At 40.4% G+C, this 26,357-nt stretch overlaps 1 protein-coding gene across 2 annotated transcripts in view; it reads left to right on the top strand.

Annotated features, from left to right (window-relative positions):
- The window catches only part of NOX4 (NADPH oxidase 4), a 109,315-nt gene extending 83,399 nt beyond the window's left edge, over positions 1-25,916 (top strand). For both annotated transcript variants that reach the window (XM_058822667.1, XM_058822663.1), the window contains exons 13-17: positions 4,207-4,326; positions 7,744-7,852; positions 8,414-8,482; positions 10,557-10,657; positions 15,543-25,916. In XM_058822667.1, coding sequence (XP_058678650.1) covers positions 4,207-4,326; positions 7,744-7,852; positions 8,414-8,482; positions 10,557-10,657; positions 15,543-15,663 — 520 coding nt within the window. In that variant the 3' untranslated portion in view covers positions 15,664-25,916. The remainder of the gene's footprint in view (positions 1-4,206; positions 4,327-7,743; positions 7,853-8,413; positions 8,483-10,556; positions 10,658-15,542) is intronic.
- The last annotated feature ends 441 nt before the right edge of the window (positions 25,917-26,357 follow it).

Below are 26,357 nucleotides of genomic sequence, written 5' to 3'. Positions count from 1 at the left end.
ATGCTGCTGGTTTAAATCCTTCTTCAGCTGACATTGGTAAGAGCTTTGCCTGAAACCTCAGACTAGGATTTCACTTTTTGTGCTCTATGCAGTACTTTGTATCCAAGCATTTTGTTCAGCTTGCTGATGATGATTCTTTAATTAAAATTTCCTATGAGCTCTTGATTTAACTCCCCTATCCATCTGTTATTGTACTAATATCCCAGATAATGTCTTACAGTAGCTCCCAGAGAGCCTAGTAAAAAAAACCGATAACATCATTTACTGTTGGGTTGTGAAATGCAATCAAAGCATTATCTTTTCTAAGGGCTCCTACAACCTGAAGTAAAGCATGGCACTGAGAGCCAGGTCCAAGAGGTGTGAGCGGGTATCTCCACACATCACTATGCAGTTCCTTATGGAAAATAATGAATTGGATCTCAAAAGTAGTACAGCTGCCTGTGTTCTTGAGACAGTTTAAGGGCAGCCCCGTGTTATTGCAGTACCATTGCCCAGCATTGGAACAAGCTGGTTTAGTGCTTGTTGGGCTATTTTGGTACCACTGCACTGTAGAATGGAAGTGTGCTTTAAATAGAAAATGTCTGTAAGATGCTTTTTAATAATGTGCTCTGCTATTTTTTCTGATGTATTCTATTTTGAAGAGCTTTTTTTTCTCTATCTAAGCTAAAAAATTGTGCCACAATAATAACTAAGAGCACTCCTAAGACTGGAAGTAAATATATGTGAAAAGAACAACTTGTTATTTGAATAAGTTTGCCTGAAGGGGCAATTTCTAAACTTTTAGTAAAATTCCATTCCCTTCCTTCATGTTAATTAAATAAAAGCTGGGAGGATATGAGAGCATAGCATGGTAGTGTGATATATCTGGGCCACAGCTCAAGAAGTAAAAAGTCATCTTACCCCCCTTGTCTTTTTATTGAGCGCTGTGATATTTAATTTTCAATAAGGAACTGCATTTATGCAAAAGTTTTCTGTCCTACCAAATGAAAGGAGGAACATGCTGACAGGAAACAAAAATTGCATAATCTCTGCAGAAGTCTATGACTGAATCACTGCTCTGTTCAACCCTGTGCCATTTCATATGGCATCAGAAGGTTTCTTGCTTCCACTGGCCTGAATAAGAAAAGGATAAATGACCACTGCCATTCAGGCATCAGGGCCACATTTGTCTCAGTTATAAATTACCCCCCCGTAGTAAAATGGGATTAAATAGTGCATGTTTATAACCTCCAACGAAATCTTCTAGGGAGATCATGTTATGCTTGGAATCAGTCTTTTCAGGCACTCTGAGTGGTGGAGTGGGTTAACACAGTAGCAATGTTTCTCCAGGTTTTCCCCCATTTCTCTTTTTCACACTTGGAAGCAGTGACTTCTGGCTGCGATGTGCTGGACCACATGCAGACACAGCAGGAGGCCCTTGGCTTCTCTGACTGCATCTGCTGTCCAAGCAACTGCTCCTCACTCCCTCAGAGGAAGACACAGTGGGCAAATAGAAATATTTTGCAGGCCAGATGGGGCTAATGGACCACAAACTGGATCATTCTGACCAAAATGCATATTTAATTGCAGGTTGTTTCTTGAATTTCTGGCAGGCACTGTGCTTGACTGGTTTCTGGTGACCAGATCTAGTTTTGCATTTTTCCACTCCTGATCATGTCAGTATTATTCAGAAGCACTCAGACTTTCCAGGAATTTCTAAATCCCTCTGAGATCAGACACACATACATACATCCAGGTAGTCCTCAAGCAGTGCAGTTATGTTAAGTGGCACTCCTACAATAAATAAATGTTGTCACATCCACTGCGGTAATTTCTGGAAAAACGTGCTCTGATTGTTTTTGTTTCATTAGGTTGTGTTTTTCATTCAAAATGTTGGCTTTAGGTTTGTGTTTCCAAAGGAAAGTTAATGCTGCTTGTCCAGAATGTAAGGAATTTCCCTCAGGCCTGCGCTTTTGCTCTTCATATCTTTAGGAGCAATTCTCTAGATTTCACCAGGTGGGGCTGATTAGGGTAACATGTATATGAAGCTGGCTAGGAATGGCAGGGTTGCTGGTCTTTGTTATCGAGTTATTTTGGGGTTTTTTTTGTTTGTTTGTTCATTTGTTTTTGACATACTCTGAAATCCCCAAATTAAATCTCCGTTACATCTGTTACATATACATCTGAGATCCATAACATTTGTGGACTTCTTTCAGAATATCCCTTGGACCAGGTTATTTCAGTGTTACAACCTGCTTCTCAGCATTTCCCATGTTGCTTATTTAAATAAGAGCTGCTCCTTTACATCCTCTGTCAAACAGTGCAACTTTTAGATCTCTTAAAGCAGCTGCTGCTGCACTCTGCACCAGCAGTGGTATCATGTCATTAGTGGAAAATAAAGCCTGGTTAAAGTGTTATGTAACAGGAAACATTTAATGAGCAGATACTTAAAGTTCTGTTTACTTTGTTTGCACATGACCAGTGAAGTTTTTCTTGGCTGTATTGTGTAAAACAATATGTCCGTCCTAAGTAAGGAGTGAATTTGTTTTTCTAATATTCCCATCATGGTGGAACTAACATATATGACATTGCAAAGCTTTGAGATTCTCCAAGAGAACGTAGAATACTATAGACAGTATAAATGCAGAAATAAGAGTAAGCATATTTAGGTTGAAGATGGTTTAGTTATAAAATGTGGTTGCTTAAAAACATTTCTAATGCCTTCTGATGATGTCTTTGGCTGGGCCAGTGTCTTCTCCCTTTCTTTCCAGATAGGACATCAAGTATGGAGTTGGTAAGACAGGACTTAGTTAAAAATCAGCCTTCAGATCCATCAGAAAGTTTGTAGTTATCTGTGTTCAATTAAGGCATCCAGAAGAAGAAGCCTAACATATGAGGCATATCAAGCAACAATAGGAAAGGGCTGGAAAAAATTTCCTAAAAAGGACCATATTGGCCAAAGTCACCCAGACAAGACATTGTCTTGACTGGTAAGATGATGCCAAGGGTCAGACTACAAAACAAAAAGAAATGAGATCAGACTGAGAACTTAAGTTATGGCTAAAGTCCAGCCCTCCAAAGGAATTAATCAGATGAGGTTTGGATGGCTTTGTCTGGGAAAGATGTCTTCTCTGCCTTTAATTCTCTGGCTGTTGTTATAAAGGAGACTCTTAGGCCCTTTCATTAGACATGCAGTATGTGCAGTTTGGTTGTGCAATAAGTACCAGTGTGTGTGCATGAAACTGATGTGTGTTGGAGCTCCTTAGTGGACTCAGGCCAAAGCTTGCTCTTGGTCAGCAGACCTGTGGGCAAGTACTGTTCCCTTAGCTGCTGCACACAGTGCTGGTCCCACCATACTTGGCTGTGTTCAGCAGTTACCTCCATAAAACTGATCCAGTGAGTCAGTCATACACAGAACAGGCCTTGAGTAAATGTCCTGTTCAAGTTCTCTTTGTAGCAGTTTCTAAAGATGAATCTGTTACTGAGGTAAGATATGCAGTTGTTTTTCCATAGAAAATGAACAGAGTGGTAGAGTGTATGAAATCTTACAGCCCATAAATTTTGAGCTGTCTATGGGTGACCTTCCTCAGATTGTCAGCACTGTAGGAAAGATCTTGTAGGAGGCCAAACTTTTGAAAATACCTAAAGCTGACTTTTAAATTATAATCAATGTACTATCCAGTACTACCTGAAGTGTTAAAAATGGGTTGGGAATGGGACACAATCTCCTAAATAATCTTTAAGATCAAGTGGACAGAATAGTTATAATAATGATAGGTATGAGTCAAAGGGGAAAAAAATCAGCAGTTTTTCTCCCTCTTCAGAAAATGTGTATAAGATGAACATCCTAGGCAAGCCTAGCCAAACTACTTCATTTCTTAGTATGACCCTCCAAGTCATGGTTTCTAGTGCCATTTCTTTGTCCTCTAACACCAGACAAAATAGGAAGCCATAATTTAGTCACCTCCACTTGTTGAATTAAAAAATAACTTGTCTAATCATGGAACATGCCAAAAGATTTTAGGTAACAGTTTTTCTTACCACCTGTACATTCATTTCTGCCCACATAAAGTTTTCCAGGAAAAGCATTTTTACGTTCTGCATCTGAAAACTAATACAAATTTTAAAACAAATTCCTTGTAGGGTTTTAATTCCAGCTTGTTTTTCTTTACCTTTGTCTGATCTTAACAGCTTCCTCTAAAAGTGTGATTTTTGCTCTTTATGCAGACTGTATGTGGATGGACCTTTTGGAAGTCCCTTTGAGGAATCTCTGAACTACGAGGTCAGCCTCTGCGTGGCTGGAGGAATTGGGGTTACACCATTTGCATCTGTGCTCAACACATTGCTGTAAGTGAGCTTAAGCCTTTAAAGCCATTTTGCCCCAGTTTACAGCAACAATGAATGTCAGAAAGGCTTTGAGTGTCTTAAAAAACTTCCACGGGCATAAGTGAATGATTCCTTGAAAAGAGGTAGAGGACTGAGATGTCCCTAAAGGGTATAAATCCTCTCATACCTCTCTGTAACCCAAAGTGTTGTGGCAGGGATGCACCTGAACTGGGACAGTGTCACCAGCCTCTGTATCCTGCCACCAGTCAAGCCTGTGATTAATCTAGTCACAGCCCTTGGCAGGACTTGTTCCCCCAGTCCCAGCTTAGATGAGACTGCATACTGCAACAGTTTTTGGGAGTCAGACAATTGTGATAATCCTTCTGCTGGAAATGCAGGACCAACTCTCCTGGTTAGACTTTTTAAATGTCTAAGCTTGAGGTTTTAATATAAGGGGATCAGTCTGAATTCAGATAGTATGCAGATGTTTAACTTCATTTGAAAAGTTTAAATTTTAGATATGAATTTTTCTATTTTTCCTTTCTTGTTCCTCTCTCTATTTTAAAATTTCATTTTAATGTAAAGCCTTTGATATTCTATGCAGATTAAACCTTCCACCTCTTGTTTTTCTGTCACATTGACAGCATGGTCCCCACTAAATCTTACGCTATGTGAAATAAACTTCCTTTTATGATTGCTATTGATTTTATTTATATTTGCTAGAGTAATTGATTAAGGGCTCCAGTCACAGGTTAAGTGAGTGTATCACATGGCCAGTATAAACAGTCAGCCAAAGCAGCAAACCTTCCCTGAGATGCCATCTGGCTTTGGGAGGGCTTTACAATGCACAGTTAAAGCATTTCTTGCAAGATGAGCATGCCATGGTCAGCTCTAACTCTAAAGTGAAGTGTGGAATTTAGGTGCTGTACACATTCTTCTGTCCTTAACCTGGGCTGGACCTGACAGTGCCAAGTGCTGCTGAAAGTTATTAGCCTTGTGTATCTCATGGTGCTGAGGCCCCCAAAGACCATTTTGAGCTCCCTCATTTTCTTTCTGTGAGAGCATACAGATCACCTCAAAACCAGGGTGCATTTTTGCTGAAAGCCTGGGGCTCAGGTGGATAAAATGACTGTTTTCCTTGTGATGGATTATCCCTGATAGTGTTTAGCAAAAATGTCATGGAACACAAAGATGGGCCAGCAGCAGGTAATTAGATGTTTCTCTCTAATATGTGTTAGCCAAGGCTGTAGGAATTCTCACAGACATTGCAAGAAAATGGTAGCTTCCAAAGGATTTTGCAATGTCCATTTATCTGCATAAAGCCATAAATTGACTTCCAAGGAGCTAATTCCATAGCCTGGCTTTTTAGCTGCTCTTCCCTTGTGCACTGTACAATGTACAAGGGAATCATTCTGGAGAAAAGTAACAGTCTGCTTCCCTCCTCAGTATTTAAACATCAACAAGACACAGGTTTAGTGGCTGATCTGTGTGTGTCTTTGCCCTGGCTTGGAAGCAGATATTGGCAGGTATGAAGATGCAAACTGCCTGATGGTGCCAGCTCTGCAGAGCAGCCAGGCCAGTCCTGTTGTGTCAAGGACACTCAGGTCTAGGAGAGATCCAAAGTCTGTCCTTGAAATCTTGTTTCCTGCTCCGTTGTTTTTCTGTTGTATGTACATAATTTGATTCATGCCCCTGCCCTTCCCTCCACTTAGCTGTTGAACCCTGTGCCCTGTTTTAAGAAATTATGATGTACTTTAGGGAAAGCTAGAGGCTTTTTAGGGAAAGCTAGAGGCACAAGAGTCTGTAAATAATGGCTGTTATGGGGAGTGTAACACAGAAACACACAAGAAATGGGGGTTGTAATGGAGGATTGCACCTCTCCTGCACAATATATCCTGCTGGAGGTTCACACAGGCATATGTGTCTGGGGTGCTATTTTAAATCTATGCTGGACTTGTTTGATGAAGTCTGGCAGTCCAGCCTCTTTATCCTGATGCAGTGTTTCATCACCCAGAGTGGTGTTTGTTACTGAACTGGGGCATTTCAATACAAAATGCCTTGCATTTTTATCTTTTATTCCTTTTTTAATGAAAAGCACTTATTTTCCTTGCTACTGCTTACAGTTCTCTTGTCATATCTGATCAGATTGTGACTCTTTCTAAGTGCTTGTCTTAGTCAGGCAGTCAGAAAGAGATGGAGGAAATCGTGATTGGAAAGTCTGCAGTTAACAAATAGAAAATTGGAAATCAGGACTTGAAAGACACTGTACTCCCCAGTCTGAAAGCACTTTTTAAACTCTCTCTGGGGAGTTTACACAAAAGGTGAGTTCTAGGTTCTATGTGCTGCTGAGGTGCTGCTGATGTTTCCATCCTTGCTCCTCAGGGCAGAGGTGTGGGGAGGCAGGGCACTGGTTGGAGCCATCACTTATATAGATCTATTAACCCTATATCCTGGCTGGATATGCCAGCAACTCTACAGTTTGGAATAAAGTACAGTGACTATGGAGAGATGTATCATGAAACTTTTCGACCAGGTCTGGCTCCTAGGACTGGAATTTTAATTTTAATTTTAAGTGAACAGGCTATGGCCTTCTCTATCTGAAAATCATTCTAGGAGGAAAAGGAGGAAACTGTGCACTGACCATTTCAGTGATTAGAACAACAAAAACCACATCGTTGGCTAACTAAGAAAATGCTTCCTGAATACTTTTGCTTTATTTGAACTCATTATTCATCAGGATATTTTTATTTCTATTTTCTTTACTAGTTAATTCAAGTCCTTCCTTTGTACTTATTTGTGTTTTAATTGAATTAGAAATCTGACACGAGAGTCCTGTTTTTCTAAGTGCAATGCCAGAATTTGCCCATGGTTGCACTTTATGCACCAACATTTTCTGAGGTCTGTAATGTGTCACACAGTTCCCTAACACAATGGAGCTCTGATTTCATTTGGTCTTTGTGATTTTGCTACAGTACTAATTATAATCAACCAAAGCCTTTCATACAGAAAGGCAAAATTAAGTCCTGACATGATTACATTTGTCAATATTTTCCACTTACAGGCTTCTTTATAAACCTAATAAAGCATTGACATAATACACTTGAACTTAGAATGTCCCCTTTGCTTTGAAATAAAAGTTTGATGATGATATATGAGTCCATATTTGCTGCCCAAATCGTCTGTATAGCTGACAATTTCCAAGTGTGGAAGCACTGTCTGTGATGGCTGCTAGCTCTGTGCTAGATATTTAATATTCTCAGGATCATCTGAATAGGCTGCTTTGGTCAATTCAGCGTCTGATGTGTCATAGCTTGAAGAACAACTTAGCAGTTAGCTTCTAAAGGAAATTCATGTTTCCATTAATAAATATACAGCATCCTAATTAATGTTTCCATTTAAAATTACAATTTTTAACTACCCACACATTTTATTTTCAAGTGATGGTTGGAAATGCTACAAGCTCAGAAGACTCTACTTCATCTGGGTGTGCAGGGACATTGAGTCTTTCCGCTGGTTTGCAGATCTGCTCTGTATGTTGCATAACAAGGTAATGGGTGTTGCTTGGAGGGATCCTGACAACTTAAATGCAAGGTATGCCCACACCACACACCTGGCATTCTGTACAGGATGGCAGCCTTGCTCAAAATGAGTGAGCTCCAGCAGTAGCTTGGGCTTTCTGATCCAGGCTTCATTTGTTCTTGGTTCAAAACCAGTTTGAGTGTCCATCACCAATGTTTCATTGCAGTGTTGCCATGTTCCAGTAGTCTGGACACTTGCCTGTGTCCAGACTACTTTATGAGAAGGAAGAAGAAGCACATGCAGTCTGGGAAGCCTTGAGTGGCCTTTAGTCATTTAGTCATTTGGCTAGTAGGCAGATTGAAAAGGGAGTGGGATTTATAATTTCAAGTATATTTTAAGAGCCATGTAGCTTCCTAAAATAATATTTTTTACACAGCACGATGTGCTATACAAGCACATCCTCTTCAATGAAAAGCTTACTTCATTGATGCTGAAACCCATGTGCCTCAGCATAGTAGGCACAAGTGACTTCATGCTTGCATTAAGAAAAAGAACATTATTTCACTAGCTGTTTTTATCATCCTCCCAGCTTTGGCAGGAGAATCGGCCAGACTATATAAATATCCAGCTGTACCTCAGTCAAACAGATGGAATACAGGTATGTGGCCAAATGTTGTTTGTAAACTAAACTAGACCTTGGAGTAATAGGCAATGCAAACTGTCAGTCAAAGGCAGAAGGGGATTACTGCAGATGGTAAAAACAGGAGTTGAGGCCATAAACTCGGGTGACTGATTCATTAATAGAGCAAGACAGCCAGTTCATCCCCACAGCATTAAGAGAGTCTCATGCCATACCCTTAACTTGATTAGGTGTAGGCAGAAATCCATATCTCCCTTTTCTAGGAACAAGGTCCTTCCAGGCCAGGCCACAGACCAGACAGTTGGCCGTGTTCGATGGTAAATCTGCATCGTTCCTGGGCTAAGAACCAAACCAGAATAATTCTAGGAACCTGCAAGCTCAAATCTTCTTTTCCATATCTGTTTTCGAAGAATCTAGCTATTTTTAAAAACTTTTTATTTCATTATCTCATATATAGATGAAAGGTAGAAATTTCTTGATGTGAAAGACTGGAAATTATACAGAACTGTCAGTTGACATGTATTGCCAACGCTAACGCCGGGCTAATTCCCCAACTCTTGTCATCTCCTGTAACTATTTATGCTTACAATCCTCATTTTACATGATGTAGCATATAAGCCTAGGTACAAGTCTTTACTGTGCCACATCAGGAAGCTTTCCATTGACTACAGGGGGCCCAGAGCCAAGCCTAACAATTACTGGAAAACATGAAATGCAGTGAAAAACCATTTCACTGCAGGATTTTGATCTGCCTGCTATCAGGTGGAGATAGCATAACATTCACTGCTCTGGTAGGAACACAATCCTGTAGTTAAAATGATGTAGTAGCTACAGTAATGACTATGACAAATGCAATGCCTGGACAGCATATGTTGATGGAAATGGAGTGCTTGAAAATACCTAATTGATGAACCTGCTATGTAATTTTTAGATTAAAATTAAAACCTGAAGCTGGACTGCAATGAAATATGATAGGGAAAGTGAAATAATAATCAATTCAAAGGAAGTTTTCTGATACTATATAGTATACAAATACTGCATAGTGATGCTAATTAAGCAGCTGCTGAATTTATTCAAGTCAGCTTTTTGATTGAAGTCCTACTTTAGAGTCACTTTTTTTGTGGCTGTTGAACAAAACTGCCATGAAGCATAGTGCTGCTCATCATTGCTCAAGGAGGAGTTAAGTCTCCATGGCCATACAGGTGGTGTGTTCACTGATGTTAGTCCAAAGTGCTGAGTGCTGCCAGAATTTGGGCAGTTACATTTCTTGCTCCCTTTGTGAGAAGCCCTTGTGCCTGTGTGGTAAGAGCTCACCCTGCAGCAAGTGCCTCTTGTCTATGAAAGCCCAAAGGAGGCTGAGTTGGCCAGGACTGTGTTTGCATTGGTGTGAGCAGTGTTTTGGGTTGTTCAGCAAGGGAGGGAATGTGGGAGCCTAGATAATGTGTAGCTCTCTGCCTCTTGCTGCTGTGTTAGGACAGCAAACCCAGGGTTGTGCCCTGCAGTGGGAGGGCATTTCACCTTATCAAAATGCTGGTGAGTTAGCATTCTGGAATGGAGTGGGTTCCATCTGGGGAGCAGTTTTGGCTGCTTTCTGCTGTTGCAGCAGCTCAAAACAGCTGGCAAACTACTCTCAGGGAGAAAAGTAAGATTTCCCTGGTTGCTTTTACAGACCTAGTCATCTTAATAGTTACTTGTACAAAGTTTAAAAAAAGACTTCAGACAAAAATATGATTTTTGCATCATCAGCATTTCTTCCAGCTTAGCATTAAAAGCCAGTGTGGGAATGAGTAACAGGAGCATGGTTATTGTTTTATGGATTAAATAAATTGATTTAAAAGTAATGTAGGAATTAATGAGCAGCTGCATGAGGGGACAATGTATATAACTAACACCAAGGAGAGCCATTGAAAAGATACTGAGCAGAGGTATTGGCGCATAAAATGGCTGCAGCTCCCATCACAGCTGTTTGGTACTTGTGCTCAGGTTTTACACCTCAGCACTCCGGCAAGTCAGCCAATAGCAGAAATGGGAGCCCTGGGTGATATGAGGCAATTTGCAAATCAGGCAGAATGGATTTTTTTGTTTCTTGCAGAAAATAATTGGTGAAAAATATCAAGCTTTAAACTCCAGGCTTTTGATTGGACGACCCCAGTGGAAGCTCCTGTTTGATGACATAGCAAAGTGCAATAGGAGGTAAGTGCTCATCCATGTGAAGGGTGCCACAGTTGGATGGCTGGGCATATCTGTTCCTAGCTATGTTTGTATGAAAATATTTCTAGGATTTATCTTGCTGAGAGATAGCCTATACAAACTGAAACACGGTGGTTTTTTTATGTTCAGAGCAGTTCAGCTTCTCATGCAGTTGAGATGTTCAGTGGCTCAGAAAATAAAAGTAGCAGATTTCCATCTCACTGCACAGTGATTACATGTGTTCTTGTCTGTGGCAATGTCAGCTTTCAACATATGCTGGTTCTTTATATAAAGTTACATTTCTTAAAATTGTTGATTCATGATTTGTAATGCTAGTATTCACAGAATTCACAAGGAAGAATTTGAATTACCTGTATTGTTTTTATTCAGAAGATTTATTGTCTTTTGGGTATTTCTGGCTATGTTTTATTCTCTGTTAAAACCTGGCAATGCCTTTTTACTGTGCTGGGAAAGCATATTATGATCTGAAGGACAAGAGAAGACATGCATATAGAATGTCTTTGTCCAGATCCAACTTTGTTGGTTGAGTATTTTTCCTGCTGCTGGCAGTTCATTGCCTCAAAAGCTGATCTGGAAGAAGGGACTGTGTGGATCTTCCCTAATTCACTTCTGGCAAAGTCAGTGGTGTGGGAGCAAACCCCCCTGAGCAGCTATTGACAGTAATCTGGGCACATTGGGTTTGAGAGGTGCTCTGCAGAACTTTCCCTCAAGAAATTTTTGTCCTCTCTTGCACTTGCAAAGTGAAATCTACCCTTGGCTTGTTGACTCGTCTCTTCTAAGGCTAGGTATGACCAGGGGACACAGAGCCCTGGCTCTTGAGAAATACTGAGTGCCAAATGTATCACTGTGGGCAGTGTGAGCTGCTGACAGTACTTGTCTTGGATTCAGGTCATAGAGGATGCTGTGAGCAGGGCACCCCATAGGCTGCTACATCTCTAGTAAAATTTTCCTACTTAGAGAAGGGGTTTAGAGCAAAGAACCTTGGGAAAGAAAAGGAAATAGAGAGTTCAGAGGGCCAAGCTGACTGGGCCCAAAGATCTCTGCGTAGTGGGCTGTTGACCTTTTATGCTCCATTCTAGTGTCTTTGTTTAACTGACTGCAGTTTTAAAAGATGAAAATTATGAGGTTCCTGCCACTTCCCTCTGAGGATGTAAGAGCACATAATATAGATGAAGCCATTAGTAGTAGTAATCATACTTGATTTTTCTTTTTTGCTTTCCATTGCATTACTCCTAATTTGACTTCGAGTACCATTTCCTCTGCATTTTCACATCAGGTCTTAAATTGGGCTGCCATTTTCAAGCAAGGTATCTTTAATACAAGAATATAATGTTATCTTTTGATTACCTTGCTAAGATGTAGGCTTTGTCTCTCTTTGTCATCTCTTTATCAAGGTTTATATAGATCTGTACCTATAGATGTAGTTACTGGTAATGGTGCCCAGTAGCGAAGCCTTTGACAACCTCAGCTGTCCTGCAAAAATTTACCTTTTGTAGCTAATTATTCTCTATATTTCCTTGAATGAGATGGGAACTTGAGTTTTTCCCTCTAGTCCACTTTCCAGGTCTGCTACTACCTTTATTTCAATTCTTATTTCTCTGTAACTTTCCACCTAAATGTCCCTGCTGCTATACAGAGACCAAAAAAACCAAACTAAATCAAAACAGGTCAATCAAGTTGTTTGCAACATCTGGTGCCAGTGTTCAGACTTTCACATTTGCAATCATCCCCTTGGGCTTGTTTATGGGCAGCCAAGATATTTTCCAGTTTTTATCTTGTGATTTTAGGAAAAGCTGCATATAAATAAACAGGCAGCTGGCAAAGCTGTCTGTGTCTCTGTGTAGCCGTCTGATTGCTGTGTGCTTTGTGAATTGTTGCTGTTGCTGCTGTATGGGTCCCAAATAAGTAAAGTGCATTTGTAAGTGTCTGAGCTTTGCCAGACCTTCAGAGCGTGACATGGGACAGCCCAGCATCAGGTTCCTGCTTCTTTTGGGTTTTCGGGAAAAGAGGAGCGGATGTATGCCATCTACTGTTCGTATTTCATATGACACTTGCAGGCCCAGCAATCTGAACTGGAACAGTTACGTAATAAATTGCTGGTTTTGTTTTTTCATGCTTTTTGTGGGGGAATGGAGCAACAGCCTTGTTCCTGTTCAGTTGTGTCCTGGATGAAAGGCTTGCACCATGCTCAGTTTGCTTAGGTCAAAAAGGCATGTGCTTTTTTCCAGGTAGAGAATGACCCAGAAAAAGACATGAATACCTGTAGGAGGAAAAAGCATGGAACACCATGATACATTTCTCGTGTGTTCTAAAGGAGAAACCTCTCTCTAGGAACAAATGTGGGACTTAAAAGAGGAACATTTCAAGTCCTGACTCTGTCCTCTCAATGTAGCAAAATATTTAATCTCTCTCTCAACTCCTGCTGTTCATAAAATGGATGTAAGAGTATGTGCTGACCTACTCATCCCATAGGATCCCTGAGGAATTACTTGCTTAGTGCTCTGAAGGAGCAAATTCTATATTGAAGTTTATAGTTATTACAAAGAATGGCCTATAACATAGTTTCCTTAACTGTAAGCATGTTAATGGCATTAATGAAGATATTCAGACATAGGACTGTACAGCTGCCTGTTTTCATCTAATACACAAAGGGAGCCTTTGTCCCAGACAAATGATAGATAAACAGTCAGGGTAGTAATATGCTGTTCCATGTAGTAGCTTTCCTCAGCCACCTTTCTGTTTGTGTTCCAGCAGCCAGGCAGGATCTGGGGGAGGAGGGGCAGAGGCATCTGCAGGCAGGGATGGACACAGGGGAGGAAGGTAGATAGTGCACGAAGGGGTGTCCAGACTGGATGCTGGTGGTGGGTAACCCAGGAAGGCAATCTGAGAGCCTGTGGCTCACTGCACAGAGCAGTGACTCAGTTGGGTTTCAGGGGACATTAGCCATGGGTCTCTTGTGTGACTTCAGGCAAATCATTTAACCCTCCTGTGATTCTAATCACTAGCGAAAAAATCTGTATACCTTGGAAGAATGTTCTGGGATACTGGGATGAGAATACATTGGCACTATGTATTCACTTTGTTGGCCGTTTATACATAATGAAAGAGAGAGGGGCAGCTGAACTCTTTGGGGTTTATTTTATCAGTTCACTGTACTAATTCAACTAAAGAATAAGAAAAACAAACAAAAAACCCCAAACCCAACAACAACATTCATTCTTTCAATTAAATACACAGTAGAAGACAGAGTCTTGCTGGCAGCTCATGAATCCTTTTTCTCCAGTGTGCACAGATTAGAGGGATTTCAGAGTCTGCAAGTGCTGAGGATTCTTATTTGAGAGCAACAAGCAGCAGCTCTCTCATTATTGCAGCAAATTCAGCCACCAGCACAGAACCCATTGCCAATAAAAGGAGTATTGCCAGAACATGAAAGCTTAATAGATAAACATAAGGGTGAGAAAAGTATGAATTATGACTTTGCCTGATTGATATGAGAGATGAAGTCATTGAAGGCAATTGCAATCTGTGTTGTAAGGTGCCTGCACAAGGACACCACTGCAGTTACCTGCATAACTTTTGGGTGATTTTTGATGTTTGAGTGCTCAGTTGTACCATGCCAGTGTTGCTGTGCACTGGTGCAGTGTGCATTTGCCATGCTATTCCAGCAGCTGTCTGACACCTGACATGTACACATAGCAGTATGCACCAAAGATTTATTCTTAAATCAGTTCCCTCCTCTCATCAAACACATGCACAGGGAGCTTTAAACTGAATTTGATTATTTAGCATATGCTAAAATACTATATATTGAATAGTTATTGCGTAAAATATCGAAACAGTCCTGAAGGCAAAACCCAGGATTCAAATCTCCATCCGCTTGTTGAGTGCTGTAGATCACAATAGTGAGCGCCATGTTCCCTCTTGTATGCTTTTTCTTCATCCTAGTAAATCTTTTAGATCTTTTTCTGTAGTGGCACAATTTCAGCAGGAAGAAGATGATTTTTTTTTTCATGATACAGAAAATGCAGCACTGCATTGTATTTCCCTGCTTTCTTTCCCTCTCCTCATCTTTTAAAAAAAGGGCGATAGTGAATATTGTGAATGGCTCAGTCCTGCTGTTTTTTGTTCTGAATTTGGCTAAAGTTCCGAGCCCTGAAATGTTGTATGACTGTAAGTCTGACTTGCAGCCTGATTTTAAGGTGACCAGAGAGCAAAGAGCTGTTGTCAGTAGAACAGTGTGAAAAAGTCAGGTTGACTAAAGGCCCAAGATCTATGGGTGATGAGCAAGGACCATACTCTGTGTTTGACTTCTTGTAAGATTTCCAATATAGATGATGAAGGAAAACCTACATGCTAATGTGAAAGTAAAGCAGTAAAATTATTCTGTTGCTGCCAGAAATAATCATGGGTTAGTAGTTCTCTGTTTTCATTAGTGTAACAAATCACTGTTAGGGATTAGATATGCTTGTGTAATCCATGAGTTACACTAAGGAAGTCTTTACAGTGAGACATATTTTTAACAAATAAAGTGATTAATCATGGGGAAAAAAATAGAGTGAGAAATAGTAATATTTTATCATTTGGTATCTTGAGACTAAGATGAAGCGCTTCTTCCTTAGAGTTGTCTTAGTCAGATAAATAATAGGGTTTGTTGTAGAGATACTTAGGAGAGATGTGGTGGCTTCAGTAAAATTAACTGCGTCATCTAGTGAACTGTTCTCACCTTAAAATCTGTATGTAGGTGCCTTATGTATAACACCATGAGGCCAGGATCCACTTCTGTCTCTTATTGGAAATTACTGTTTATTCACAATGTCATAACTTCCCCTCCCCTCCCCTCCCCTCTTTTTTTTTTTTTTTTTAACAGGAAGACCATTGGAGTTTTCTGCTGTGGACCAAACAAAATCTCTAAGGTACTTCATAAACTGAGCAACAGCAGCAACTCCTATGGGACAAGGTTTGAATACAATAAAGAATCCTTCAGCTGAAAATCTCTTGGAGCAAGACTCTCTAGAAGATAAAAGTGCAATTTTTTGTTTGTACAACATAAATGTTCAGCTGTGGTTTAAACAGAAAGAAACGTACCAAAGAATAGCACAAATGTTTTTATTTATGATTATTTAAGACTGATGGATGCAGCAGTATACCAACAAATAATCAGTGTTTTTACTCAAATAGGCTCACACAATATTTGTGGTGGGAGGGATTCTTTGGATTTGTTTCTGTTAATTAAAAAGTACAGAATCTGGGGAAAGACACAATTGCTTTATAAGCTGATGGAAGAAGAATCTGTGGAGTGTTTGAACTTCTTCCACTTCAGTCCTCTTAAGCTGGATCAGTAAAAGATACCCCAGGTTAATCCAAATGGCAAAACATAGTCTATTACAAAGACTCTTGCACTCTTGCTTTTGTTGGTATACAAATCTTAAGGCTTTGGGGTGAAAATACTCCATGTTAAAGATTTTATTATACATTGCAGAACTGGGATTCTGTATTTAAAATATAGAGTGTTACTCTTGCTAGTCTACTTCTGTAATGAAGTTAACCTAAGAAAAAGTGAGCACAATTGTGTAGCGCCAGTGGGCAGCCTCTGCTGTGATGTTAGTCACAGCCTTTTGGCAAGCACGCATCTGTATGTGGAGAACTCTGTATCTTGCATCAGTTCAGTATTCAGTGAGTTTGCAAAATAATTATGATTTATGCAGTCATAAAGATGGAGCAAGAAAAGCAATGAACAGGAGCAGACAGGACCTGAAGTTTTATTATACCACGCATTCAACATGGAAGTTGCACTCACTCTGCACTCACATGCCCTGAATGTTAAACACTTCAAGCTTTCAGATGCTCTGACTGATTATTTTACAGCACAGCAGGTTGAAATCCATTTTTAGGGGTTCCAGTATGTTTGGTTGACTCTGATCCTCTAAGTGTCTTCCCTGGAGCCCCCTTTGTTTGCCTTGGTGCTGCTGAAAGCGGGATGAGACCAGATCCACAGCAGAGTGAGAATGAACCCTTCAGCTCTGTGGCTCCTTGGCTGATGTGTGCAGATAAAAACCTTGCAGGAGCTGCAGTATGCTTTCAGTTTGTGCCATAGAGGAGGATCTCAAAGCATCCCAATTTTAAGCTCTCCTTCCCTTCTCCTCCCCTCAGCTGTCTTCTGCCCATAATTGCCATGGGAGAGCTAAAGGTTGAAACTGGTACTTCATAAATTTTTGGTTCTGAGGAGCACCTTTTTTTTGTCCATCCAAATAGCCAATCCAATTCCCCTTATTTCTTATTTTCTCCTTTTTCCTTACTTTGCTGAGATGAGGGCATTTAAACAGGGATCAGACACTTAGCTGGCATAAATAGGCACCACTCTAGTGTCTCTTAATAGATCAGCATGACTTTACCATGGTGAAAACCTTCCCCTTTATCTCCAGCAGAAGCTTGGGAGTAGTACAGTGTAGTGTTTACAGCATACACAGGCAGAGGCTTGCTTGAGAACTTGTGCCTGTGGTTCACCTGTATTTAGGGCAGTGCATTTGCTTTCATTTACATCTATCCAATGGATACCTTTTGTATGTTAGTGGGAAAGGCACTAAATTTCTGCTTGGGACACAGACTCTGTACCAGAGTCTGCAAGTATCAGTGTGAGTGTTCAGGGGGAAGCATTTTTCTAGTAGGTGGTGTATGGGCATCCTGCATGTGTAACTGGTGAGAATAAGTTTGCTCTTTGTCTTGGCAGCTTCTGCTCAGGAGTTGCACTCAGTGAGCAACAGGGAGGAGGTGCATCAGTGAAAGCACGTGGGAATGTGTTCCTCAGTGTCTAGACTTGGCACTGAAGTCTTTACCTCTGGCTCTGCCCAATTTGAAATCCAGGCAGGAAGCAAAGAACCAGAGATAGACGAATTCCTACTGATGAAAGTTCTCAAAGTAGCCCCGATGAGAAAAGCCAAAATAGAAATGCAGTGTGAGATGAGAGCCTACATTGCAGCTACTGCTTTTAATTTTTTTCTCTTTGAGGCAGAAAGGACCATTATTTTCCTACTGGATCTCATTCATCCATCACTGTAAAACTGGAGGTGTGCAGCAAAGGATTAGATTCTTTTTAATCAGTAAGATTTATTTCTAATATTGCCTGCATAGATTTTATAATAAACATAAAACTGTTGGCAAGATGCATAGATACTGGATATTGTAGGTCCTGCATACTTTTTTATTTTCTGGATGTCAGTTTAAAGCATGATTGAAATCATGCCTGCATCTGTTACCCACAACTAGAAAGTGAACTTTTCCTCTAGTTTTGGGATCTAGTATCACATGCTTTTAAAATACAGTTTAGAGTAATCTGATCACTATGTTGTTTGTGGTTTTACATCTCCTCTGACAGATATTGGCTCCATTACCATATAATGAGCAGCTAGTTTAGCAGTTAGCACTGTGCTAAAGCAGACTATGTTTTCTGGCTCAGCTTCTGCATAGGTAACACTTTATAATTAAAATCGTTATACTAGTACTGTGCTGTTATTCTGCATTGTTGCAGGAGTTGATGCTGTTTGTAGGCATGTTAAACACATGTTGTTACATTAAGCAGTGCTGTCATAGCAAGATCAAAGCAGATCCAGGCTGTTCTCTTTTCTGTCTTCGTGCTGTATCTGACTCAGCTGACCCACTTGTAAAACAAGCTCTGGACTGTCTGCCTTTCTGGAGTGTTTTGAGCCTTAATTAATGTTTTGGGATCACTTCGGTGCACAAGCAGTAGAAAGAGCTATCTAATTGCTATGCAAATGTGCTTATGTTTTATTTTGGGAAAACCATTCTGTTGCTGATTTGAGTAATTGCTAGGCCAGGTGAGGAAGAGTTTGGGAAAGTCTAAAAGCTTCAGTTGTTTCTTTCCTTTTCCTTTTGCTATTCTTCTGTAAGAGAGGCAGAAAGCTTAAGGGTTGTTGAGTGACTATGACTTGGCTTCAGGAGTGACAGATATTATGATAAACACAATCTTTCTACAGGCTGTGTTGTCATTGCTCTGAGTGTATCTCCAGCTTGCAAAACAGAGTCAAGCCCTCTTTTAAACTCCATTGCTTTTAAATCTGTAAGCCAAATGTATGTAAAAATATAACTCAGTGCCAGACAAGTAAGTGAAGGCTGACAGCACTCAATTCCACATTTGCAGATCAACTGGATTTATGTAATTGAGCATCACTTTGCACTTTAAACTGTGTCCTGTGAGTCTGTCATAAGTGTCCTGCTGGCAGGGGAAGGATCCTGCCCTGTATTCTCCCAGTTTTCACTCAGTCTTTCACAGAGCTGCAGACTTCTCAGTGTTTGTTCAGCAGGGTCTGTGTGTTTTATTAATCAGAATTTTTTCAGGACTCTTTTTTTAGACCAGGAATGTTTCCATACTGTGATGAAAATCAAGCTCTTTCCCTGCAACAAGAATCCAGCCCTTGTGCAGCAGCGTGGGACTCAGGGCTTTACACAGCTAACAGCAGGATAAATCAGATGTACCCAAGACCTATTCCCATATCACTGAGGTTGCTTGTGTGAGTAAATGTCCACTGCCACAGCAGAGAACAGCAGAGGTGAGCCCTGATGTGTGTGGGAAGGCCTAGTGGGGACTGACCTTCACCACCAAAGTCTGCAGAGCAGTCTGTCCCTCCACAGTGATTATTCCAGCCCATTGTTTGGAGCAACACTTCCCTGTTTCAGTATGTAGTACTACTGCTGGCATGTGAGCTCTTCCTTGTCTTTTTCTCCTCTTCTAGCCTCTAGCACATAGGTGGCAAAGAGATTTGAAGCTGGCTGAGAGAGGGCAGATAATGCATTAAGTGGCAGAACAGCTGTGTTGGGAGCAGTAATTCAGCTGTAACAGCCCAACAGAGCAGAGAAGTAATGATTTAGTAGGACTTAGAGAACAGCAGCCCTAAGAGGAAAACATCTACTCAACGTTTAATACACCAGGTTATAGTTTCAAACCACAAGACATGGCTTAGGGAAAGCAGACATGAGGCTAAAGAGTTCCCTGCCTATAGCAGTTCAAGGCCCTAAGTCAGAGAAGAGGCAAAGTTATTAAAATGCAATGTTTACTCTTTTGAAAAATAAAAGTACTTCTAGGGAGATTAATTTTCACTTCAACCTGGCAATCATTTCATAAACTCACCAGGTTGATCTAATGCAAGGTGGATTTCCTTCTCTGGATTATGCATCCAATTTTTCTGCCTATTTTCCATGCCTCACAATCTCAAACAGTTTTTATTGTTTTAGCCAAGTGGATTTAACAAGAAGGTTTAATCAAATGCCTGTGCTGAGCTGAGATTTTCTGCTACGAATATACATTTTTCAGGGATATATATATGTATGTAATATAGCTGATGACTCAACTGTGAACAGTGATTTGGGATTTGCATTGTTTCTGATGCTGGTGTGTTTCATTAAGGCCACTATGGTGATGCACTGGCAAAATGTATGGAGCTGAAATGAGACTCTTCATTCCCATAAAGAGCCTTTGTAGGCACAGGAGATTAGTTAACATCTTTTAAGGTTAAAAAACCTGAGTCCTCTGCTGGTCTGACATGCATAATGAATGTTCTGACACAAAGGTTTTGAGCAACAAATGCTTCTCCTTAAAGGGCTGGATGAGGATATCTAAAGGTTATTATCTGAAGGTTATTATCTGAAGGTTTAGTATCCTGCTAATTGTATCACCCATGTTGTAAGAGGCATGAGATCCATTTTGGTACCAAGGAATGCTGGGTACTTCCTCTGATGTTATGAATATCTCTAAACTTGCAGTGTATCCTCACGGTTTACCATGCCTGAAGTGTTATATTCTCTAGAGGGATCCTATTTCTAAGAGACAGGTGCTGGATCTGTACTAAGAGCAGTGGATCTCTCCCATTATTACATAGGCACAGAGAGAAAGCTGGAAAAAGCCACAGGTCCCAGTTGCAGATTGCTTCCTAACAGAGCCCTTGGATGAGAGGCTGTTCCTGGAGCTCCAGGTAAACTGCTGTCTGTCAACTGAGGAGCAACCCAAGGAGGGCAGGAGAGGATGATGAATGCCAGCAATAAACAGGGTGAAATATTTGGTACCTGGGAGCCACGAGGAGGGAGGAGACATTCTTCTCAGCTTCACAATGTTAGAAATGAAAACCAAACCCCATTTTCTAGATGTGCATACCGAGTCTCCCTGGGGGTTGAGAGTTAATGTATGCAAATGCATTGTGTTTCTGTGCACAACTCAGTGCTAAAGCCCAGAAGAAAGCTAGTATATTATAGCAAACACCCTGGAAATAAAAAATTCCTTTGAAATAAAACCTTTACACTTTCAAGTTAACTTACTTCTGAAAAACATCTATTCTGCAGCTGTGAAATTGGGAAAAAGCTTTACCTGTTAACTCCTTTTCACCAAAATACTGGAGTGTAGAGTTCTCTGTGTCAGCTGTAAGTAGGTTTGACAGTTTGATAAATAAATTTTGTGTTTGTTGCTGCTGACCCTAGGAAAGGACAGCCTTGAGGATCAGAAGCAGTGTTACATAAATGTCTAGTGTACATAGCAACGCTGAGCAGGGAGACGCTGCTGCATCGCTTTTGGTGCACCAGCCACTCATTAAAATTCTGTCATTGCAAGGTCACGTTGCTCATCTCATACTCTGCAACCCTGGGGAAGAAATTTGGATGAGAGATGGGGGAGGAAAAGCGAAAACTTCCTCCTTGTGCTGTAACCAAGAATACATTCATCGACAGCGGGGCACTTGTTTTGATTTCAAAAGAGCATGCTATTTCTTTTTCAGGGCTAACGGGTTCCCTCCTGTGTCGTGGTGTTTGCATGTTAGAAGTGTAACAAAGTGATAACGGGTTCCTTCCGAATTGAATAAATAAAGCCTCGAGCTTTTGCTTCTCCCTTGAATAGTCTGAGAGAAATGCAAAATACCAGAGAGTACATAGAGTGGACTGTGTCCCAAGCTGCACTCAGCACAGCCTGGTTAGGAATGCTGCACAGCAGCTCTGCAAGCTGCTGGGAAGAGGCAAGGCTGAGGTTGTGGGTTTGGTCCCCTGGCAGACCATTCACTTAAATGATGATCCTTGTGGGTCCTTTCCAGCTCACATTATTCTGTGATTCTGTGTAAATGGTTTAAGGAGAACATGTCAGTGATACCTGATCTGTGCTCAGAAGCAGGCCAGGTCACCATGCTACCTGTCACTTCTCTGAGCTATGATGAGCCTGAGCTAGTCCTAGGTGTGCTTTGGCAAAGGTGGAGTCAGGGGCTCTTGGACTGTCTGCAGAGTGAGATGAACAGTGTTTTAGACAGAGCTGGATGAGCCTCCTGTGTGCATTTTCAAGCCTGGAGCTCAGAGCTGTCATACCTGAGGGTGAATTGTGTAAGCAATGAGGTTTTCTGACCTTTGGGTACAGTCACATTTCCATGGTTAGCCAAAGGTATGAACGTACCCTGTGTATTTCTCTAGCTTTGTAGAGGCATGTTGTTCAGGGCCAGGGAAGCACGTTATGTTATTGTACCTCATTAGGTGTTAGATGCTTGAAAGCATGTACTGTTTAGAACAGATGAGGATAGTGAATGTCAGCTTCCACCCACAACTGAATACATCCTGCCCATTTTCCAGTAGTGTTCTTGAGGAATAAATGGCAAAATCTCTGCAGAGAAGACACAAGTGCTGCATTTTTCTTATATTGTATCAGAGCAACATAATTAACTATTAAAAAATATTTGCTATGAATATGAAGATTCACTTTGACAATATTCTTTCTGACTGTTTAAGCCCTAGTAACAGTTTGATACACACTTTTTGAACAAAACACAATGCCCCAAAGCTTTAAAATACAGCTTAGATGGAACTTGGCAAGGGATCTCCACCTGACAGTGAAATATCATTGTCTTTTGGAGCTGGATGCATTTGTGCTTCATTCATCTTGGTCTGCTCCATCATCATGAAAGACTGGAGGGAGCTGGGCTTTCAGATCCTTGTCTTCCTCTCTGCATATAATCTCAGCCTTCATCTAGAGGTGTGTTTGAACCTTTAGATACATCATCACCCATGTCCTTCACATAGTCCCGTCACATAGTCCTTCTTTTGTGCTCTTCCTCCCTCCATAGCACAAGTTGTATTAGGAGGCTTTTTCCACTCTTTGTTTCCCATGACTCAGGAAAATGCTATTCTGGGAAATGCAGAGGGCCTCCATTTCATTTGCAGCATGCACCAACCTGTGTAATGCTCCTGCTGTGCACAATCCAATAGGGCTCTTGTAGTCTCTTTGATTAGCTTCAGGAAAATGAGGGGTGCAGCATCCCAGTGCTGGAGATGCTTCTGGCAATCACAGGTGGGGCAATGCTACAAGGACAGACGTGTAAAAATGGGAAAACTCATAAGAGCAAAGATCACATCATCTTCTGAATGAGAACTGGGGATTTGGTTTTGAAAAAGTCAGATCACTCACTTGTGGCTGCCATTGAAATTAAGTCATGCTTCTGCTTTCACATGCAGACATTTCAGGACACTGGACAGTGATGGAAAGGGTTTCTTCTTTCAATTACATTTGGTATTTCCACACAGCCCATACTTTATCAGCTGCATATAATTTCATTCTTTCACTGATTAAATATTTCCTCGCCTGGTTTCTTTGCTTCTGGGAGCTTGAGAGCTCATTGTTTATAAAGGGAAAGAAGAAGTATTGTGCTGTTAAGCAGACAACTCCCAACACATATGTTCAGCTCTGCATCTTTGACAGGGAGGCCCTGATGCTGCTGAGGGTGCAGAAGGGCAGAGCTTTCACTGAGATTCAGGTGTGACCAGGACCCTCTTCCAGGCTTCATATATGGATGAAGCTCAGAGCTTATTAATTAGCTTTTTCTGAAACAATTACCCTTAGTCCAAATGTGCCAGGTTGTGAGACCCTTGCTCACACTGAGTTTTCCTCTCTCTGTGTTCCTTCTGATTATTTGCAGGAGCAAATTTGATGAAACATGTTTGGGCAAGAAATGGTTCTCTTGGTCTGTGGTAGTTGAGAAGAACATTCATAATTGTGGTATCTCCCCTCAAACTCATGTCCAAAAATGTATTTTGAAGGGTCCAGCTATTATATAGTTCCATAATGTGTATATGGGCAGTTTCTTTAAAGATCTGTAATTTTACATTTTTTATCTGAATCTAATTTCATTTTCAGAACCAACAAAACAAAAAAATCCAAAGCATCTTTTTTACATTGAAAATGCTCATATGTCCAAAACATATATATTTTAACAGAATTCCTCCAAGATGCTTAGAAGAAGAGTGGAAACCAGCTTGTAAAAACCCTTCTTTTCTAATAGCAAAGTATTCTTTGGTTTTGATTTTTTTTTCCTTTCCAACCTTCATTAGTGAAAAAGTACAGTTCAAACTAAGCAATAGTACCACAGTCTGAACTTCAGCAATTCAGTGTCTTCCTTTTGAAGCAAGGCATCTCTCTAGGATCATGTTCATTGTCATCTGAACCTTCCAGGCAATGTCTGTAGCAGGTCTAGACTTGGGTTTCTTGAGCAAGAAGACATGATCAATTTTGTCTTATTTTGGGTGTGTATTTGGGACTCAAAGGCCATGTGAGATTTTGATGTGGTAAACAGGCAGGAACTGGAGTCCTTGCTACAAGTGTGAGTATGCTGAAAAGACCTTAGGCTTTTATCCCACTGGTCAAATTAATTAAAATCCAGTCTCAGGAAGGAAGATGTGGGCCACAAAGGAAATTCTTGCCATCCCTAAAATTTGGAAAAATCATTAACCTAAGGTTGGCTTTCCAATTTTTCTTTTAAGAAATGAGCCATGAAAGTAGTTATTTACAGTTAACATGTATAATGAGACTGAAAAATTAATGTCTTGTCTTTTCTGTAGCTGCGGGTCTTAACTTTCTCATTTTTGACCACATTCTTCTCTCACTCTTTCCTGTCCCAACAGGAAGTGACCAGAAAATTCTTTCTGAATTTCCAGTTCTGTAATTAAATATCTTTGCCACTAGAGGTGAAATAAAAATAATTTATTAAAAAGGAAAACGACATTTACTTTTTATATCTCTTTACAATGTGCAAGATAACTATTGTAGAAAGTATTCACATAAATGTCCACAATTTAGAGTACTCAATGTTCTTTTCTGTGGTGCCTGTTTATATTAATGTAATTTCAATCTGTTCTTATGTTTTTATAGATCAGGTTGTGGTACAGTTCTTTGAAGAGAAATGTCTGCTTAGTTTCCAAGTAGAACAGAAAGCAAAATTTGGCCCTGAGCTTTCATTTGTGTAAGTTTTTCACCCAAGCCTGGCTTTAAGGAAAAGAATACTGGGTTCATGTCTATAACAAGTCATACTCTTGCTGTGTGAAACAGCCCATTTTGTAACTTCAGCTTGCTGCCCTCCAACACAGAGGAGGAACTGTGTTTCACTGACTGGAAAGACTTAAATACGTCACTGTTGTACCTGCATGCCTCATAAACCTTCAAGGAGTAAGCAATAGGCTTTCTGAGTCTGTTAGTTCCACTAAGACGAAGGAAAATTTTTACCAGTTGTCTATATAATGAGGCAGAACTAGAAAACTGATCATTAAAAAAGCCTTGGGTTTTTATTTTCCTATTTTTTGGGGTTTATTTATTCTTCTCTTTTTTATGAGTCAGGATCAGAACTCTTTTCCTCAGTGTGCCTTCCTTAGTTACACAGTGTTGTGAGGGTAGATGAAATCTATTGGCTAAAAGAAGGACTCAGACAGGGCTCCTGATCTTTATCCCATGTTGTTACAGAGTTCCCCTACAAACCAGTCACTCTGTGCAGGATTTCCAGAGTAACAAGAAGAATTCGAATTCACTGAGATTTTTATACCCAACTGCATTAGGTTTCTTTCTAAAATCCTGTCTTCTTTTTGCCTACCAGTAAAATGGGGACAGCCACACCGGAAAAGAGTTTTGATGTGCCTGGCAAATAGTCCTTTATTTAAAATTTGTTTTGTTAAAATACAAAATCCTGGTTGCAGTATGAAAAGCAGGCTTCTTGCCCAAAATACTCATCTGAATTAGCCATTTTATCTTAATGGCAGACCTGACAACTAAACTATTTGGCTGCTGAGTTCTTTTGCTGTTCAGATGTTACTTTTACATTCTGTTATATTAGCAGATCATCTTAATGTGATTTTATGTCTTTTATTGTATTTGACAAAGCACCATATGTTTATACATCATGTAATTATGGCACTGTACTCTAAAAGTATTTACTTTACAGGAAGCTTAATGACTTTGGAATAAACAACCATTCCAAGACTGAGCAAAACATGGTTGAGTTACTGTTTGTGACCTGATTTCAATTAATGACATACTGCCTTAATCATGGAAGCATTGTGTATGTGCATGTGTGCGTGTGTATTACTGCTGGTAGGGAAGGCTGGGATTTCACTCCTTAGCAGAGGCTCTGATACTGTTTGTGGTGCCCTAAATTTGCTGAAACATCCACACAGGGTTCACAGATATGCTGCAGGAGACCCAGGATCCTCTGGCATGATGGAAGTTGGGTAGGATACCCAAAGTACCAGAATTGTACTAGGCACCCTTGTTTTGTCACCCAGAGTAATTTTCTGCCTTGGTACATGAGGCACGTGCTTATTCCATGTATATCTGTGGCTGTGAGACCACCTTAGAAGCAGAATACATTATCTCATCCTCATCATCACA

The sequence above is a fragment of the Ammospiza caudacuta genome, chromosome 2, assembly GCF_027887145.1.
Source record: "Ammospiza caudacuta isolate bAmmCau1 chromosome 2, bAmmCau1.pri, whole genome shotgun sequence".
Classification (NCBI taxonomy): Eukaryota; Metazoa; Chordata; class Aves; order Passeriformes; family Passerellidae; genus Ammospiza; species Ammospiza caudacuta.
This window is presented reverse-complemented; position numbering and strand designations above follow the sequence as displayed.